Below are 18,661 nucleotides of genomic sequence, written 5' to 3' on the forward strand. Positions count from 1 at the left end.
AATTTTCACTGAACTTGTGATTGTTTCTAAATTGCATGGATATAGCCATGGTGAGAGGAATGATTAAAGTCAATTATTTCAATATATTGCTTTTTAGCTTAAAATTATAAAAATTTCACCTAATCTGGAACAAATGTACTTTAAGAAATGTAAGTGTTAACTAAAATGAGGCAATAAGAGCACCTGGGTGGCTCAGTTGGCTGAGCATCTGACTTTGGCTCAGGTCATGATCTCATGGTTTATGAGTTCAAGCCCCATGTCAGGGCCAACAGCTCAGAGCCTGGAGCCTGCTTTGGATTCTGTGTCTCCCTCTCTTTCTGCCCATTCCCTGCCTCTCTCTCAAAAATAAATAAACATTAAAAAAAAATTTTAATGAGGCAATAGACAAGGTGTACCAAGCTTATTTAAGTCACACAAAATAACATAAGCAGCTTTTGGCTAACCATGCTTATTTTCTGATTACCTTTCCTGGTTAAGTTGAAGGAATTGAAACGATAATAAATCAATGGTTTATTAGCCAACACAATTATTCTTCCTTGATGGACATACATTTCAAAGTTTATCATTGAAATCAAAATTGTACATCACTGATTCTCTGTCTCAGAATGAAGATTACACTATCCAATGTTATTTTATTAAACACAGATGGTTTGCTCAATCTACAAAAAAATCTGTCAAGTTCTTATAAAGTTATTCTTAAGCACTAGTATAACAAAACATCAGCATTACTATAGTCAATTCTCTGCCTAATTTATAAACTTAAGATCATGATTAAATTTAGGTTTACAGCCATTGTAAAAGCAATACATTTGCAACCACCTAAGGTTAATAACTAATTAATCCTCACAGCATTTTAATGGGTCACATAAGATTAATAGGACTTGAGGGACATGCTTATGTGCCTTCTTTCTTTTCTATACTCTGAGAACCTGCACTACACACTCCACAGATACATACTCACAGCCCCCATCCAAGCCAAAGCTCTGCTGTCTCTTAGGAGCTTAGATTTATTGAATAGAAAAATAAGTGAAGAAAGAAGAAGAATCAAATATATAATCTAACAATAGTAGATTAATCAATGCCTGTCAAATTAGCCCAAGTAATTACCAAAGTAAAACACCTTGATTTTATTACTTTATGATGACATTTGCATTATTATGACTTCTAAGTAGTATATTTAACTGGCACCTTACTATTCTCAAAGTAACTGCCATAAGGACATTTTAAGGTAAGATAATTTCATACAATTGGCCATAATAAAATAGGAAATAAGCTCTAAAGATATCCTATTGAACACTGTACCTATAGTCAGTAATAATACTCTGGACACTTAAAAATGTGTTAAGAGGGTAGATCTCATGTTAAATGTTCAAATGAAACATATGAACAAATGAAATGAAATAAAATAAAACAAAAATAAAATAGATATGAATGTTGTAGAATCTATACACATATGATCAATTACTGACATTTACCTTTCCCCAAACAGTATTGAATTATATGAAATCTGAAGGAGAAAAATCACAACTTTTTAAAATTTGATGATGATAATATTAAATGTTTCCAAAATTGGTAAATGGAAATACTAAACTGATAATATTTCATATTATATTACATTTTAGTAGCCACTTCTATACAAATCAATTTGTTACTGGAATATATTAACATCCCTAAATTTGCTAGAAAAAAATAACATTGATTCTTAAGATAGGTTCTTGTGATGGAGATGTAAATATTTCCAGGCATCCTTAAAATCTGTCTAATCATACTCTTAAAATTCTGTTCTAGGGATGCCTGGATGGTTCAGTCAGTTAAGCATCTGACTCTTGATTTTGGCTCAGGTCATGATCTCACAGTTCATGGGATCAAGCCCCATGTGGTGTTTCGTACTGACAGCATGGGGCCTGCTTAAGATTCTCTCTTCCTCTCCCTCTACCCCTCCCCTTTCACTCTCTCTCAAAATAAATAAAATAACATTTTAAAAAATTCTGTTCTAATATATATAATTTGGCTATATTGTATGATTTAAAGAATTCAGTAATTGTGAACCTATAAGGCTTTTCTTTTCATCTTAAGAATATTGGACTTGGGCACCTGGGTGGCTCAGTTGGTTGAGTGCCCAACTTCAGCTCAGGTCATGATCTCACAATCTGTGAGTTTGAGCCCCATGTCAGGCTCTGTGCTAACAGCTCAGAGCCTGGAGCCTGCTTCAGATTCTGTGTCTTCCTCTCTCTCTGTCCCTCCTCCAATCACACTCTTTCTCTCTCTCTCTCAAAAATAAAAAATTTAAAAAAAAATTAAAAAAAAAAGAGTATCAGACTTAAAGGCTTACCTCACATTTTTGGTATGGCAAACTACAATTGAGGAAATACATAAAACTTATGTGTAACAGTCATTCAATCTCATACTAACAGCTGGACAACTTTTTAATTAAGTCACTTTTCCTTACATGGGAAAGTTCTTATCTACAGAATGATAGGATGGCCCAAATGAAAACCCAAGGGACGTATAAATAATAATTCCCTATATTTTTATGGAATTGTGAAGTAATCCTCCTGAAACATTCAAAGATTAGAAGCTTCAGTGCGAGAGTTCTAAACATAGTTTTTAGAGCCACAGATTTTAACTGGTTTTGAGAGCTTGGAGAGGTCCCAAAGAGCAATAAAAATGAAAGATGAGTTAGAAAACCTGTCCTTATGAGGGAAAGACTGAAAAACAGCCTTGTATGAGATGCTAAAGGAAGTTTGCCCTTTATGAGGAAATGGGTGGTACTGAGTCCCATGGCCCGTGCTTGATGATAGAAGGCAACACATCTCAGATCCTTGATCAAGGCAAGAGAAAAGTGCAGTTTTTCCTTGTGCCATGTGTCTCTCCAGCAGGATCCAGAGGCAAGACTAGACCCACATTCTTTCACCATTGTAATCTGAGAGCCTAGCAGAGTCCACAGTGAACTCAATAAATGCTTTTTGAATAAAAGAATGAGCTCCACGCTACCTTGTATTAATTACAGTGACTTATTGAATGCTACCTTTTATTCAACTGTTAGCAGAACAGAAGCATTTCAGAAACCCCTAATACTTATGTAGTAAGCTACTGCTTTTACTTGTAATTGCTACAAGCTTTTAGTTGAAAAAACAAAACTTAATGACAAAAGTTTTAAATGATAATGTCTAATGCTACCGAAGATACTGGGTATTATACAGAAGGATAAAACAATGATGAAACATAATTAGAAGTATATATCAAGATCTCTAAAAATGAACTAGTAATTCCACTGAGAAAAATCAATCTTATGGAAATAATTCTAAACACAGAGAAAAATAACCTTCCTGGATGTTGTGATGTTATTTATAATGATAAAATCTGGAAGTAACATAAAGGTCCATGTAGAAAAGACATGAGCATAGGGTGAATCATTCAACACTAGCACAGACAAGGTATAAATCATGCTTTAATATACAAAACAGCTTTCCCCATACTTAGGATTGTTTCTAAGGGAACTGTTAAGGTTCAGAGAACTCAAATAACTCCTAACAAAAAAAAACTACCCATCTTCCAAATATATAATTTGGGGTTTCCTCCTTGTGGAGGATTATTATGTTTATAAAAACATAAAATGAAAATGAGAATAGCTCCTATGAGCTCTTTTTTTTCCACGTAAAGCTGTGAAAAGAAATAGCCCTTGTTTCCAGAGAGTAATCATCAATTTAATGAAACAGAGAGAGAGAAGATTCCTCTTCACTGGAGATTTATTTCTTTGTAACGAAAGCAAAGGGGACCATACATGTCGATTATGCCACTGTGTCTAGCCACACTATTCAAACTCATAAAAACTTATTAATCTGTGTTGATTATTGTTTTTTCACACATAGCCCCATGTACCCTCATTCTTAGGAACTGGTTCAGTGGCAAAAGATACCAGCTCATAGGAATCATTCCAAATAAGAGACAACAGACTGGAAACACGCATCAGCACTCCTGTCTCGCCTCTTTCACTAATGGATCATACCATTCTAATTGGCTGAATCTAATAATGGCCTCAGAATCCTTCTCAACACAGTATTCCAGATAGCCACTAGCTATCAATCATGGAACCTCAGAGATAAGGCTTTTTACCATCCTTGAAATCAACAAATCAGGGTAATTCACTTCCCTGGTACATTTGAAATCAGATGATTTCCTCATTGGCCAGTCAAAATAAGAGAGTGTTGCCCCTTCAGAATCAACAGTATGTGGGAATTCAACATTTATCAACCTTTCTAAAATATTCAACTGCTAAGACATTTTTATTTAGTTATTTGGGACATTTTTATTTAAAACATGTTTCTATAGAAACAACTAATGAAAGAACTGTATTATACCAAGAAAATAAGGTTCTCTGTAGTATATGCATGTTTTGTGTATGTTTTCTCTCAAAATTTCACCATTTTGCCCTTATAATTGCCAAAACACAATTTAAAGATAATCAGAGTATGATCACCTGGGATATATAACTCTCAATATGTACAGAAATAATGAATTATTTCTTGTGCACAACCAAGGGTACTTGTTGTAGATACAAGAAGCCAAGGAAATGAATCTTTTAAAGCCCACAAATACTTTCATTTTCTATCCCAAGGAACACTGAGGAAATGGACACAAATTTAAAATAAAATCAAATACATAAAGTCCCTCAAAGTTCCTTGAGCATGTATCACCATTAAGTGTACGATGTTTATTCGAAGGGCCCCTGCAAAAGTAGCCCTTGGGATTCCCGCATTAAGCCAGGCTCAAGGCACTGAGGGTGCCCAGTAAGTATCTGACCAACACATTCTTTCAATCTCTCCCCTCATGAATCTCACCTGGAAGATGACAGAACTATAAAAATAATCTCAGGCACAGAGAGAATCCTCATTTTCCACATAAAATAGCATCTGCCTTTTCCTATGCTGATTATGCAAGGCAGCTTATTTACAAATACATAAATAGCTGCAACTTTACTCCAGTCTTATTGAAAAATCAAAATGGCATCATGCAAGAGAAGCATCCTAGCATACTTGGCTCAATGAGTGAAATGTAAATGGAGATGAGCCAAGCTACTTGACACTTGCTAGTCAGCTTAAGCAGATACCCTCCAGTTTCCTGTAGTGGAGGTCCCAGGGTTCTGCCTGTAGAGCCACGGAATTTACTTACATTGATAGCCCAGGGATCACACAATGATTTAGAGCTAAAGGTTGAAAAATAAATGTCAAGTTGTGGCTATATCTATTACCACACATATCAAAGGGGAATAGCATTGCCTAAATGTGGCAGGAAATTTTCCAACGTAACTACTTAAAATCAGCTACATCTTCTCATATACAGTTCCAATGAATTTTAAAAAGTTTTCACTCCAATCCTTTAGCCACCTGGACAGAATTAGAGGAATTTAAATTGTCAGGAAGAAGGCAGGAGAGAAAATGCACTTTAATTTTTATAACAGAATTTTTTGCCTTTCTTAAATTCTTTAATTAAGGTTATCTACTAGTTTAAAATCATATATATATATATTCATATATACGTTACATATTGACTTTATGTATCATATACATATGTGTGTGTACATATATATATATATTCATATATATGTTACATATTGACTTTATGTATCATAAAGTCATGTATCATATACATGTGTGTGTATATATATACATATACACATTCATATGTATGTTACATATTGACTTTTCTTTACTGGATATGAATACCTAAACATGGGACTGCTGTTCTCTGAGTGTTTAATGCCTGCATGTGAAGCCACCTAAAAGTCACCCATAACAGTACAGTCATATCTGCTGAAGTGCCCTGCCTGACGATCACCCATTATATCCCCCAATATCAGATCACTCCTTTCCTTAGCACTCTTATTTCTTACCAATTAATGAGCAGTTTAATTTTAAGGAACCATATCATTAAACTAAAATCATCTTAAGAATCACAAAATAGAAGGTTTTAACTTTTCTCAAGGAAAAAGTTAGCTAGGGACCTAGTTTAGACAGAGCATCTGAAGATAGGCAACAAGATAATTAATGCTATCCCCCTTTGAGAATCCAAATGCTAAGATTCTCAACAACCTTTTCTGGTAATTTAAATGTTAGGCTACTCATCAAGAAGTGAAAACATCTATGTATGTTTTCACACAAAAACATCTGTGTTGTATATTAAACCAGAGTTTTAATGCTTATTTCACTGCAGTGCATTCATAAACTGGAATGTTCATCTTGGACTCAAAGACTAAATATCATGATCATATATGCTATATCTGCCTTCCTGACGACTCAAGCTTTTTGAATTACTATGTGTCCATCCTCCAACTGTATGCAGACCATATGGGGAACTTTTATTGCCCTGTATAGTTGCTGACCAACTGTCAGTATTTAAATGGTACATAATACCTTTTTTTTTTTTAATCTCAGGTTTATCAGTAGAAAAAGAATAATAAAGATAAGAAAGAAAAAGTTTGGGAAATCAATTCTGAAATGAAATGTGTATCAAGACCATCTTATAATGATGTTATCATCTTACGTTATTATGTACGCTACACCTTATATAAAAGGAATACCTAAAGGCTAGGTTCTTTTGTTTTAATTTATCATGAAGCATAGTAAACGTAGAAAATAGTTACAATAAATATCAGCCTCTTGTCTTGAAATCTACACTGCGTCTTCTGTTTTAAGGTTCACATTTTAAAATTTAACTTTGGTTATATCTACTTTAAACATAAATAATACTTCTTCAAAATGGTTTTAATTACTATTCTGCAAAGACTATGCCTATATCTGTATGGGTGAATGGCATTTATAACCATAGGATAGGATCAGATTCCAAAGATTATTAAAAACAACAAATATACAAACAGCCCAGTTACCACAGCATTCAAGTGAGTATGACACCATTGAGAAGATTTTTTTTTATTTTTTAAACAAATTATTTGAAATTTTCTTAGAAAATAGTTCATGTAATATTATTAAAATGTAAAGAAAAATTTACTTACGTGGTATCTCTAAAAAGAAATGCACTTCCCAATTTGAAACAGGTTTTATCACCTTCACAAAATGCACGTCTCAGAGAAAAGCTCTCTCCTAGGTCAAAACCTATAAAATGTAACAAATGATTTAATCCAGCAGTTTTGTTAAAATTAGGAAACTCACAGAGATACTGATTTTTAAATAGGATTTTTTGTCGTCCTTATCTATAGACTGATTTATTTCAAATAACACCCTGTTGTTTGGGCTCAGCAAAATTTCTTGATTTCATTTTTCTCCTTTTAGGCTACAGAAGTATAAAATATGTTGCAAAAGACTCAAATGTTAATTTTCTTTGACTTAGGAATTATCTTAAGAAAATAATCATAGTAGCTCATTGTAGCAGCTCTGATGTCTAAGACAGGAAATTAGTTAACTAAAAAATATTACAGAGGCGCCTGAGTGGCTCAGTTGGTTAAGTGTCCGACTTCGGCTCAGGTCATGATCTCACAGTTCGTGAGTTCGAGCCCCGTGTCGGGCTCTGTGCTGACAGCTCAGAGCCTGGAGCCTGCTTCACATTCTGTGTCTCCCTCTCTCTCTGCCCCTTCCCTGCTCATGCTCTGTCTCTCTCTGTTTCAAAAATAAATAAACATTAAAAAAAATATTACAGCAATTTAGTTGAAATTTAAGCAGTCCTGTTTTAAAAAAAAAAATCATGCCTTAGAAGAATATATACTGATGTGGGTAAATGCTTTGATTTCAAATTCAAAATATGTATCATGATTATGTATGTGTGTGAGAGAGAGGGAGAGAGGGAGTGAGGGAGAGAGAGGAAAGGAAGACAGAGCAAGGAAGATAGGAATGTTATACCAAAATAGGAATCATGGCTGTATTTGGGTAGTGAGATCTTTTATTACTAAATTTTCTTTTCTTTTTTCAAAATTTCTACAATGGATACAACTTCTATGATTTTAAATAACTTTTTTTCTCCAAGAAATTGAGTTGTTGTTAGTTAATATAGTACTCTGCTCTTTTTTTTCTACATCATTTATCTTCCTTCTTTTTATTTTCTTATACTGATGTTACCAGCCTAAATTATAATGTCAAAGAATCACTTGTGATAAACTCCACATGTGCTGATAATTTTATACAAAATGCTTCTTTGCAAAGGATGATAAAGCTCACCTGAAACTTCAAGTTTATCTCTGTTGTCCTGTGGAAACTGATGTCCCTCTGTTCTCAGTACAGGACACTGTTTTTCTATTAAAAAAAAAATTGAAGATTTGCACTGCATTTGTCATCAATTTTTTTCAATAAGTTTGAATCAGACAATACAACTAGAAACTTAAGATAAAATGAAAATAATAAGCAATTTTGTTAAATTTCTATAGATTGGGGATAAGAATATTACCCCCCTCAGAGTATCTGTGAGTTTGTGAGGGTTACATGTGGCTGGTGCAGAGTGAATGCTTGTGTTAGCTATCATTACTACTACTGCTATATTACTCTAATTTTCTAATTGTTGCTGTACACTTTTGACATTAGGAAATCAGCTTTAACATCATTAAAATTTCATATGCAAAATATATTCTAATATTAAAACAAATGAACTGCTACTATATTTGAACACAAATTTGATTCAACTTTTCTTGTCAGGTGATACTACACTTTAGAGAAGGGGACTACTATGGACTGAATGTGTCCCCCCAAAATACATATGTTGAAGCTTTGATCCCCAATGAGGTATTATTTAGAGGTGAAGCCTTTGGGAGGTAATTAGGTTTGGACGAGGTCATACGAGTAGAGCTCTCATGATGGAGCTGGCGTCCTTAGGGGATGGAGAAACAATATCTCCTCCTTTCTCTGCACCATATAAGGACACCAGGAAGGGGGCCCTCACCAGCATCTGGCCATGTTGGAACCCTGACCTGAAGTTTCCCAGCCTCCAGAACTGTGTGAAATTAATGTCTATTCTTTAAGCCACCCAACCTAGGACATTCCTAGAACAGCTTGAATTGACTAAAGCAGCAACACAGATGGAAATTATCACAATAAAATTACAAAGCAAAGACATCTGCCATACAAAAGTGGCCTATACTTTTAAAAATTAGATAAAATCATTGAGAAAGTACTAATTATGTGCTAAGGCACCTAATGAAACTTAAAAAATAAAAGGTAAAATTAGTCTCTACTTACAGCGAATGCATACATTCAATACTACCACAACACCTTAATAAAGTAATATATATGCATGCATTAGCTTTTTGTTGTCTGGGATATGCTTAAATCTAATTCAGGCTAGATTCTATGAAGGTTAGAGTCAATTGTGAGAAAAATGCAGCAAATTTTTAGAATATGTCAAGGTAACTATAACTATAGCTATAGTAGTTATAACTATATATAGGTAGTTATAACTATAACTATAACTGGACAGATATTCTAAAAATAATTAATTAACTATTATGGCATCACACAATCACATTCTTAATTCTCCAAGTCTAAAATCCTGGTTGAGTTTATTGACCTAAAAGTGTTTTTTTTTTTAAATACAATGTATTGTCAAATTGGCTGCCATACAACACCCAGTGAGGGAGATAAACTGCTTAAAACTAAATTGCTTTCTTGCTCTCTGGAAAGTGGAAAGTACTGAATCTCAGTTCAACTGCTCAGCTCCTCAGCCCTTCATTTAACAAATGTATCATGAATTTCAGGGGTGGTGACAGAGCATCATCTAAATATATTTAACTAAAAGAATGAATCAGATTCTAAATAGTGCTGTCACTTAATCAGATTTAAAAACTGCAATACAAACACGTGAAATTGTAGTACTGAATAATCTCAGAGATTACTTAGCTACTTTGGAAATTCCTATTTCAGAAATATTAACATGATTGCAGATTTGAATAGATAGTAAAATTGGATATTTTGTAAACTTTACCAAATTTTTTAATCTGAATTCATAGTCATTTTTATAAAAACCAAGCATCTCCTCAAGATCTTTGTACTGAAAACTAGAGAACAGTGCTGAGGGAGATTTAAGTCCTAAATAACTGAAAGGTTAAACCAAGTATTTACACTGGAAGACTCAATATTGCTAAGGTGTCAATTGTCAGTTTTATCTCTAGAATCAGTATAATACCAAAGGGTTGTGTGGGTGAGCATATGTGTGTGTGTGCAAGAAACTGACAAGCTGATTCTCAAATTTATATGGAACAGCAAGAAAACTAGAATAGTTAAGACAAAATTGAAGAACAAGCCAGACAATTACACTATCAGATACCAGAAATTTCTATAATGTGGTATTGGGACACATATAAAGAGATCAAGGGAACAGAGTAGAGTCCAAAACAGACCCGAGAACATGTGGTCTTCTTATTTACCACAAAGGTGCCACTGTAATTCAGTGGGAAAAGGATTGTTTTTCCAATAAATGTTTCTGGGTCCACTGGATCTCCATATAGAAAAACACTAAATCTTGATCCTTACCTCACACCATGCAGAGAAATTAATTACAGATGATATTAGACCTAAATGTGAAATGTAAAACAATAAAGGGCTACAGAAAGACATAAGATCTTCACAAACTTGGAGTAGTAAAGATTTCGTAAGGGGACACCGAAAGCACCAATTACAAAAGATTGATAAATTGGAATTCATTAAAATTAAAATATTTATCAAAGGACATTAAAAGAGTGAAAAGGAGCCACAGACTATTGCAATATGTCTATCCAATAACATATCATAACCAGAATAAACAAGAACTCCCATAAATCAAGAAAAAAAGACTAAAAACTGTTTCGAAAACTCACAAAAAATCTAAACACTTCACAAAAGTGAAGATCCACGTTCCCAACCTACATGTGAAAATGTGCTCAACATCATTCGTAATCTAGGAAATGCAAAGTAGGACCATGATCAGATCCCACTAAATGGCTAAAAATTAAAGAACTGACAGCACCAAGTTTTGATGAGAATGTGGAGCAAAAGAACTCCCCCACATGGTTTGTGAGAGTGGAAATCAATGCAACCACTTCAGAAAACTGACAGTGTTCACTAAAGCTAAATACACATGAACTCTTTGACTTGGAAATTCAATGGCCCAAGAAAAATGAGCATAAAAAAATGAGTGTAAATATCCCTTTTAGAAGAGAATATTCATTTGTAGCATTACTCATAATAAGATAAAAATGGAAACCCAAATGTTCACTGACAAGGGAATAAATGAATAAATTGTGGTTATATACAATGAAAAATTGTATAGCAATAAAAAAGAATAAACTTCTGACACATGCAACAACTGGAATGCATCTGACAGATACATTATTAAGTAAAAAGAATACCATTCCCAAAAGAATACAGACTGTATAATCTCATTTATATGAAGTTCAAAAGACTGTACAACTAACTAATCTACATCAGAGTACTGGCTACCTTGGTGGGATATTACCTGAAAGAAGATAGAGGAAAGCCTTCTGGGGTTCTGGAAACATTCTATAATTTGGTCTGAGGGGCAGTTACACAGATGTCTAAATGTGTATGTAAAAAATTCACTGCACTATGCATCTAAGATTGACGCTTTGTATGTGTAGTACCTCATCAACATGAGGAAAACAGCATGTCTGTAAGAAACTAAGCTAAAAATGATTCCTGAAAAACAAAACTGAAATTCTAATCAAATTTTTATAGTGACTTTGAATGACTATATGACTGTAATAAATGAGATTAACTTTAAATTCTCCACAACATATGTAGGGAAAGCCCAACAGATGATTGACAAAACAAATCTCATGACAGCAGAAAGGGAGTTTCTACTATGATACTTTCATCTTAAGGGGTCTGTTGGCCTACTACCAACTTGGAAACAATACATGTCTGTCTTAAATTCTTCCAAAGACTTAATGAACATATGATGATGTCAAAGTAATAAACCTGTCACTTTGAAATGAATGGAATTCAACATTTCCAGCAATATTCATGAAAGTAAGTCTCCACTAAAATCTTTAGTTTATGAAAATCAAATGTAGCTTCACATATTTAGAGCATGTGCTTTATTGTGAAAACCTGAACAAAATAAAGGAAAACTAAATGTTAATTATTTGGGGGTAAGATTCAAGGTGCCATCATCTGAATGCATGAGTCTTAGGGATCCGTTGCATACAAATGGCAAAGCAGTAGATGTGGCTCTCACAAGTTGGCTGTATTATTTTCTATAAATATTGACACATATATTTTAAAATAAAGTAAAGCACACTTCTTGAGTGAATGTGCATATACCTTAAAGAACAACTGATAAGATCCAAATGTCATCCCAACAGGTAGACAGAGAAGAATCATTGCAGCAGTGTCACTGCAAAGGCTCTCTGGAATGTTCCAAAAGTAATTACTACTAAAATTTCACCATGAAACATGCACTACTTAGGGACCCTTAATCGACAGACCTTTTGAAGAGCAAATGCAAAGGTTTTTGACAAATTCATTCTAAGATATTGTTAGTGATTATCAGACCCACCTTCCTCCTGAACTGGCTTGAAGGACCTGGGTAGCTCACGGGGTCAGAAGGATATTCAAAGGAGGGCGTCTAGGTCTCATATGGGTAGATTATCTAGATTTTACCTTGATTATGTACCAAAAAAATACATACTTTTAAAAAAATATTTTACTCTTATATCTCTCTAAAAATTAGAATCCTGAGGACCTAAGAACAAATTATTCATGAAAAGTTAGACAATTTTGCCCAAGATCACCTAGTGACTCAATGGCGAAGTTGAAATAAAACCCATTTCCTATAAGAAATAGGTTCTTTCCTAAGAAGTCAGACAACTTTTTCTCTGTATTAAACACTGCTTCCTAAAACCACATTCTAAACAAAGTAAGAGTATCTATGACACTCTATTCTTTAGTAGAAATGCATTTTGTTCAGGCTCTCAGTTTCAAGGTTGCTTTAAAAAAAATCCCTTGTTCCCTTAATCTCTAAATCCTTATACTGTGTTCCTACCTGCTGGCTGAGCCTTCCATTATATTGCTAAGTATTCTCTTTGAGATTAGTTCACCTGTTTTTTGAAACCTATATTTCCTATCATTGTTCTGATACTTATTTCTATACCCATTCACACAAAAATCTTTAGTTTAATATAGTATTCGCTGAAGACATGTTGAGTTCCGCTTTCTCACTTTTTTTTTCTTACTATTCACTGAAGGCATGTTGAATTACTTCTTTATCCTCTCAAACAACTAAGAAGCCTAGCTGGTTAAAACCCATTCTTTTAGTTTTTCTTTTTTTTTCGGCTGATTTAATACCTAGAAGATTTGTGTGTGTTGCTGATGTTCATACTGCAAACAGACTAGTCACTCTCCATGGCCACAAAGGCCTCTGGCCTTTGGGAAAAGCCAGGAGGCAAGGTTATTACTTATGCACTACAAAGACAAAAAGAACAGTCAACATTGGAGGCATGATGAAAAATAAATATAAATGCATTCTGTTACACTTCTTACAATGTGTTAAAGATTCTTAATATTAAGCTATTTATATACTACCTTACTGATGGCAAAGAAAGAAAATATATAATTTTTCTAGTGGAAATGTAAGTTATATTTTAACTTTGCTAAAGTGCACGTTTCCACACATTTGTATTTAAATAACAATGTATTTAAGGTATAATATGACATCACAATATTCACCTAACTGTCAATTATAGAAGTCTTTAGGGAAGACATGTTACTTAAAGATATACTTTCATAAGCCTACCTGTTCACATTTCTGGGAAGAGTCCTCTAGGGCAAGGGTCAACCATCTCCCAAGAAGTCTCACAGGGCAGTATTTATTGCTTTGGTGAATTTACTAGATCCCAAGGTCCAGCCTTTGATCTCGCAAAGTTAGAAATCAGATTTTAGGGGGCACCTGGGTGGCTCAGTCGGTTAAGTGTCCGACTTCGGCCCAGGTCATGATCTCATGGTTCGAGGATTTTAACCCCGTGTCAGGGTCTGTGCTGGCAGCTCAGAGCCTGGAGCCTGCTTCGGATTCCTTGACTCCCTCCCTCTCTGCTCCTCCCCCACTCACACTCTGTCTCTCTTTGCAATGAATAAATGTTAAAAAAAAGAAAAAAAGAAATCAGATTTTGGTAACATACGGAGCACAGATGCATTTCTCAGTAGCAAATGTGCCTTCACCTTCTCCTCCTCATTCACCTGATTACAGTCTCCTAGTCTTTCTTGTTATTTCTGCCACCTGCCAAGCAGGTGGGACCTTCCTTCCTTGGGACCTTGGTATATGCTTCTTTCCAGGTGTTCACATCCCTCAGTCTCTCACAACTTTCATGTTTCTGCTTAAATGTCCCTTCATGAGGGCAGCCTTCCCTGCCCACCCTATACATAATAAACAACCTCTCCTCCCTTCATATCATGTAAGATTGCCAAATACAGAAGGAAACCAAAACAGGATACTCATTAAATTTGAATGTCAGATAAATAACAAAGATATTTTTAGTATAGGTATATTCCATGCAATGTTTGGGACATACTTACACTTAAAAAATTCATTATTTATCTAAACTTCAGATTTAACACAGCGTCCTATATTTTGTCCGGCAACCCTGCTCACATGCTAATACTCAGTGATGCCAGGTATGATGGTAGCATGGATTAAAGAGGTGACAGTGGAAGATGAAAACAGGGGGAGTAATTGAGATGCAAGAATCAACATAACCTGATAAAGGACCGAATGTAGGGAGGAAGGGGAATTGGTTCACTTAGCTGTCTGGGTAAAAATTTAGTTTTTGTAAATGAGTCCCGCTTGAGGAAGAAAAGATTTGTCAATGAATAAATTAATCTGTGGTGGAAGAGAGAAGGAGTTAGAAAGCTTAAGTTGGGGGCGCCTGGGTGGCTCAGTCAGTTAAGCATCCAACTCCTGATTTTGGCTCAGCTTGTGATCTTGAGGCTCGTGAGTTCAAACTCCGTGCTCTCAGCATGGAGCCTGGTTGGGATTCTCATTCTCTCTCTCTCTCTCTCTCTCTCTCTCTCTCTCTCTGTCTCTCTCTCTCTCTCTCTCCTTCCCTCCCTCCCTCCCCTGCTTCCCCACCCCCCCACACACACACTCTCTCTCTCTCAAAATAAATAAATGAACTTAAAAGAAAGAAATGTTAAGTTGGAAGTGCCATTAAGAAATTCAAATTGTTAAGTTATTGATAGATAGAAATACAGGCATGGAACTCAAAACAGAGGTCTAGTGTGTGAAGTAAATTTGGGAGTACTAGAATATAAATCACATTTAAAGCCATGAGGACGGAAGAGATTACACGCAGAATGAGTTGAGAAGAAAAGATGGGAAAGGACTACCTCCTGAGAAATCTCAACATTTCTCTCCCTCGTCCATTTTTCTTGCTTTATTTTTCCTATTTCTTCATATCTTCAGAAGTACACATTCAATACATTATGGAGCTATTATTACCTGTAAAATCACAATTAAAATCTGTCTAGCTGCATAGATGTTCTATTTATCACTCTTCTTTTCTAACATGCGTTAAAGAAAATTGTTTTCTTTACTTTTAGTAACAAAACCTATAACACAGCATTTGCCTCAAGATTAGAGTCTGGAACGTGAAAAGTAGCAATTTACCCAAGAGACAGAATTGGTTTCTTTTCTTTTCATAAATAGAGCAAAGAAGACCTTTAGGTGTTTCACACTTTCTAAAAAAAGACTAAAACAGACTTCCCGTTGGACTGCAGGGGAAGCAGTCCTTTTTATTTTATTGTTACAGGTTGCCCGCAGGCCCCTGTACATTTCCTACTTTGACAATATCTTTGAAAAGGATTACAGAGTGTCCCAGGTTCGGAGAAAAACACTGGTTAATAAATAATAGGTAAAGATCGATGGACCAGAATATAACAAAAATAATATGGAAAAGTGACCAAACATGAAAACAAAAAAAGTGAGAACACAGCTATTTTAACAGAAAAGTCACAAAAGATCACAAAATCCTTATAGCATCTTGTGGGTTTGTCGTCGTTGTTGTTGTTTTTATTTTTTTATTTTTTTTTTAACGTTTATTTATTTTTGAGACAGAGAGAGACAGAGCATGAATGGGGGAGGGTCAGAGAGAGGGAGACACAGAATCTGAAACAGGCTCCAGGCTCTGAGCTGTCAGCACAGAGCCCGACGCGGGGCTCGAACTCAAGGACCGCGAGATCATGACCTGAGCCGAAGTCGGCTGCTTAACCGACTGAGCCACCTAGGCGCCCCTTGTTGTTGCTTTTAAAACAAAGCTGTTCCTCCAAAGAATACCTGGTTAGGACCTATAATATTTATTTATAATTGTGAAATTTTCCTCCACTTTAAAAATTTAGGAGTTACATAGCATATTTGTCAGTTACATGGCACCACATTGAACATGAGGAATTCTTAAAAACACAAAACTCTCCATACGATAGCATACTTTCCACTCTTGAGTTTAATTAAGAGTGCAGTGTGTTTCAATTAATAAAAGCCAAATTTCAGAATAACAGTTTTTCCTTATAATTGATAGTAAACTAGCTTTAAAAGGTATATGTGTATGGTCTAGGGCCTAAGTTTATAATCAATTCCATCTAGACACTTAACATGAAGTTTTACCGTAAGTAAAAGAAATGGCATTCTATCATCTCTCCTTTTATCAAGTCTGGTTTGTTTTTTGTTTTGTTTTGTTTTGTTTTGTTTTGTTTTGGGGGTATGTTTTTTGCTGCATTTCCTTACTCTGGTCTTCTGTTTTTATTATTTTTGATGATAACTCAGTACTTGGCCTTAGACCAGATTTAGGAAAGTAAAAGAAAAAGAGGAAACTTTAATTACATAAACATAATACATAAACTTCTATCACAGTGGAAAGTTTTAAGAAAATTTAATGCAGATTTTAAGATCTATACAATGTATGTTTTTAATACAATTCTCTTCTCTTTAATATGATTCTCTTTTGACAACTGAGCTAAAACTGCCACATTCAAATTATTTATCTACAATATGAAAATATATAAATATGCCTTAACTCATAATATCAATGTAATAGTAAAACTGATAAAAGAATAAGAAATAACTGAATTCTTAATGGCTTCAAGATTTTAAAATTCAAGTTGTATTGCATCTTTCCATATTACTCTTGAATTCTATCCCAACTGGAACAATATTCCAAGTATCATTAAATATACTATAGAGTTAAAATAAAGCAATTAAAAGACTCAATTTATCCTTCGTATATTTAGGTTTAACAGTAGACTGTTGACAACTTCACAGACTCCAAAGTTGAAACCCTAGCCTCTCCCTCAGATTTGTTATATTTTATTTTTAGATGTAATCACTTCCCTCCGGTAAATGGTTAGTGACCACACACACAGGTCTGCACATGAGGAAACTAAAAAGGGAACCTTGCACTGTGAATCAGAGACACAAGACACAAGAGCCCCCTGTCAGGCCATGCCCAGCGTGTCATATTCTTCAATAATCCTTATGACAGTGCTGTGCAAACATTTTCAGTTAATGCAAATGATACCTGAAGTTAAGCAATTGCCATGGCATGTTCAGTATGTGTTGCTTCAGGAGCACCTTCTACCAAACAGCCTGATAAAAATCAACTCTTAATTTTTGTCTGTATTACTTTCTCTCAGTGCTTCATGTTATGTGAATCTTGTTAAGAGTTCAGATTAATTCTGAATTCACACTCCTTAGGAAAATCTTTCAGAAAGATAACTTTGGTAAAGTTAATTGGACCAGAATATATGCATTTTAGTAGTCCTACATACAATAAATAGAACCTGATTAAAGAATTGCAATACCATGGGGCACTTGGGTGGCTCAGTCGGTTAAGTGTCCGACTTCGGCTCAGGTCATGATCTTGTGGTTCATGGGTTCGAGCCCTGCATTGGGCTTTGTGCTGGTGGCTCAGAGTCTGGAGCCTGCTTCGGTTTGTGTCTCCCTCTCTCTGTGCCCCAACTCCCACTCGTGCCCTGTCTCTGTCTTTCTCTCTCTCTCAAAAATAAATAAACATTAAAAAAATTAAAAAGAAAATAATTGCGATACGAAAGCTGCAAAAGCAAAACATTCAGGGGAATTCCAAAATGGGGAAGTTTCAGTAGTGTAAAATGATTAAGTTCTAATGTTGCTGCACAACATTGTGCCTATAGTTAACAATACTGAATTATATATACACTTAGATATTTCTTCAGAGAGTAGATGCCATGTTGGGTTCCTACCATGGTTTTTTAACTTAAAAAAGTTACTAAAGGAAAAAATAACAAAAAATAATAAAATAAAATAAAATAAAATAAAATAAAATAAAATAAAATAAAATAAAGAAAACCTGGTAGGTAAGATGCAAGATAACCAGCTAAAAAAGAAAAAAAAAAAAGACAAAAATGTCGGTTAATACTCCCACAGGTGAGTATTTCTACAAGTGTTTTCCTTAGACATATCATATTAGATTCACGTGGGGAGTCTGTTAAAGAAATTAATTGCTGAATCCCACCCCAGCCTGTCTTGCATAATGGCAATCTCAGAGTGGGATTTAGGAATCAATACCCCAGATGATTCTTGGTCAAACTAAAACTGGAAATTGATTTATTGTAGATCCTTCAAATCATTATTATTGTTAAAAGCATTGATTATGCACTAGCATGTCCCTAAAACTGTGTCCATCTCAACCAAAGATTCATTTTCC

At 34.7% G+C, this 18,661-nt stretch overlaps 1 protein-coding gene across 1 annotated transcript in view; it reads right to left on the reverse strand.

Annotated features, from left to right (window-relative positions):
• Window positions 1-18,661, reverse strand: part of COL19A1 (collagen type XIX alpha 1 chain) — a 345,794-nt gene that overhangs the window by 310,910 nt on the left and 16,223 nt on the right. The window contains exons 3-4 of the mRNA XM_019417657.2: window positions 8,169-8,243; window positions 7,013-7,112 (exon numbers count right to left, since the gene is read on the reverse strand). Coding sequence (XP_019273202.2) covers window positions 7,013-7,112; window positions 8,169-8,243 — 175 coding nt within the window. The remainder of the gene's footprint in view (window positions 1-7,012; window positions 7,113-8,168; window positions 8,244-18,661) is intronic.

This window comes from Panthera pardus, unplaced genomic scaffold (assembly GCF_024362965.1).
Source record: "Panthera pardus isolate Hobbes unplaced genomic scaffold, ASM2436296v1 HiC_scaffold_17, whole genome shotgun sequence".
Taxonomy (NCBI): domain Eukaryota; kingdom Metazoa; phylum Chordata; class Mammalia; order Carnivora; family Felidae; genus Panthera; species Panthera pardus.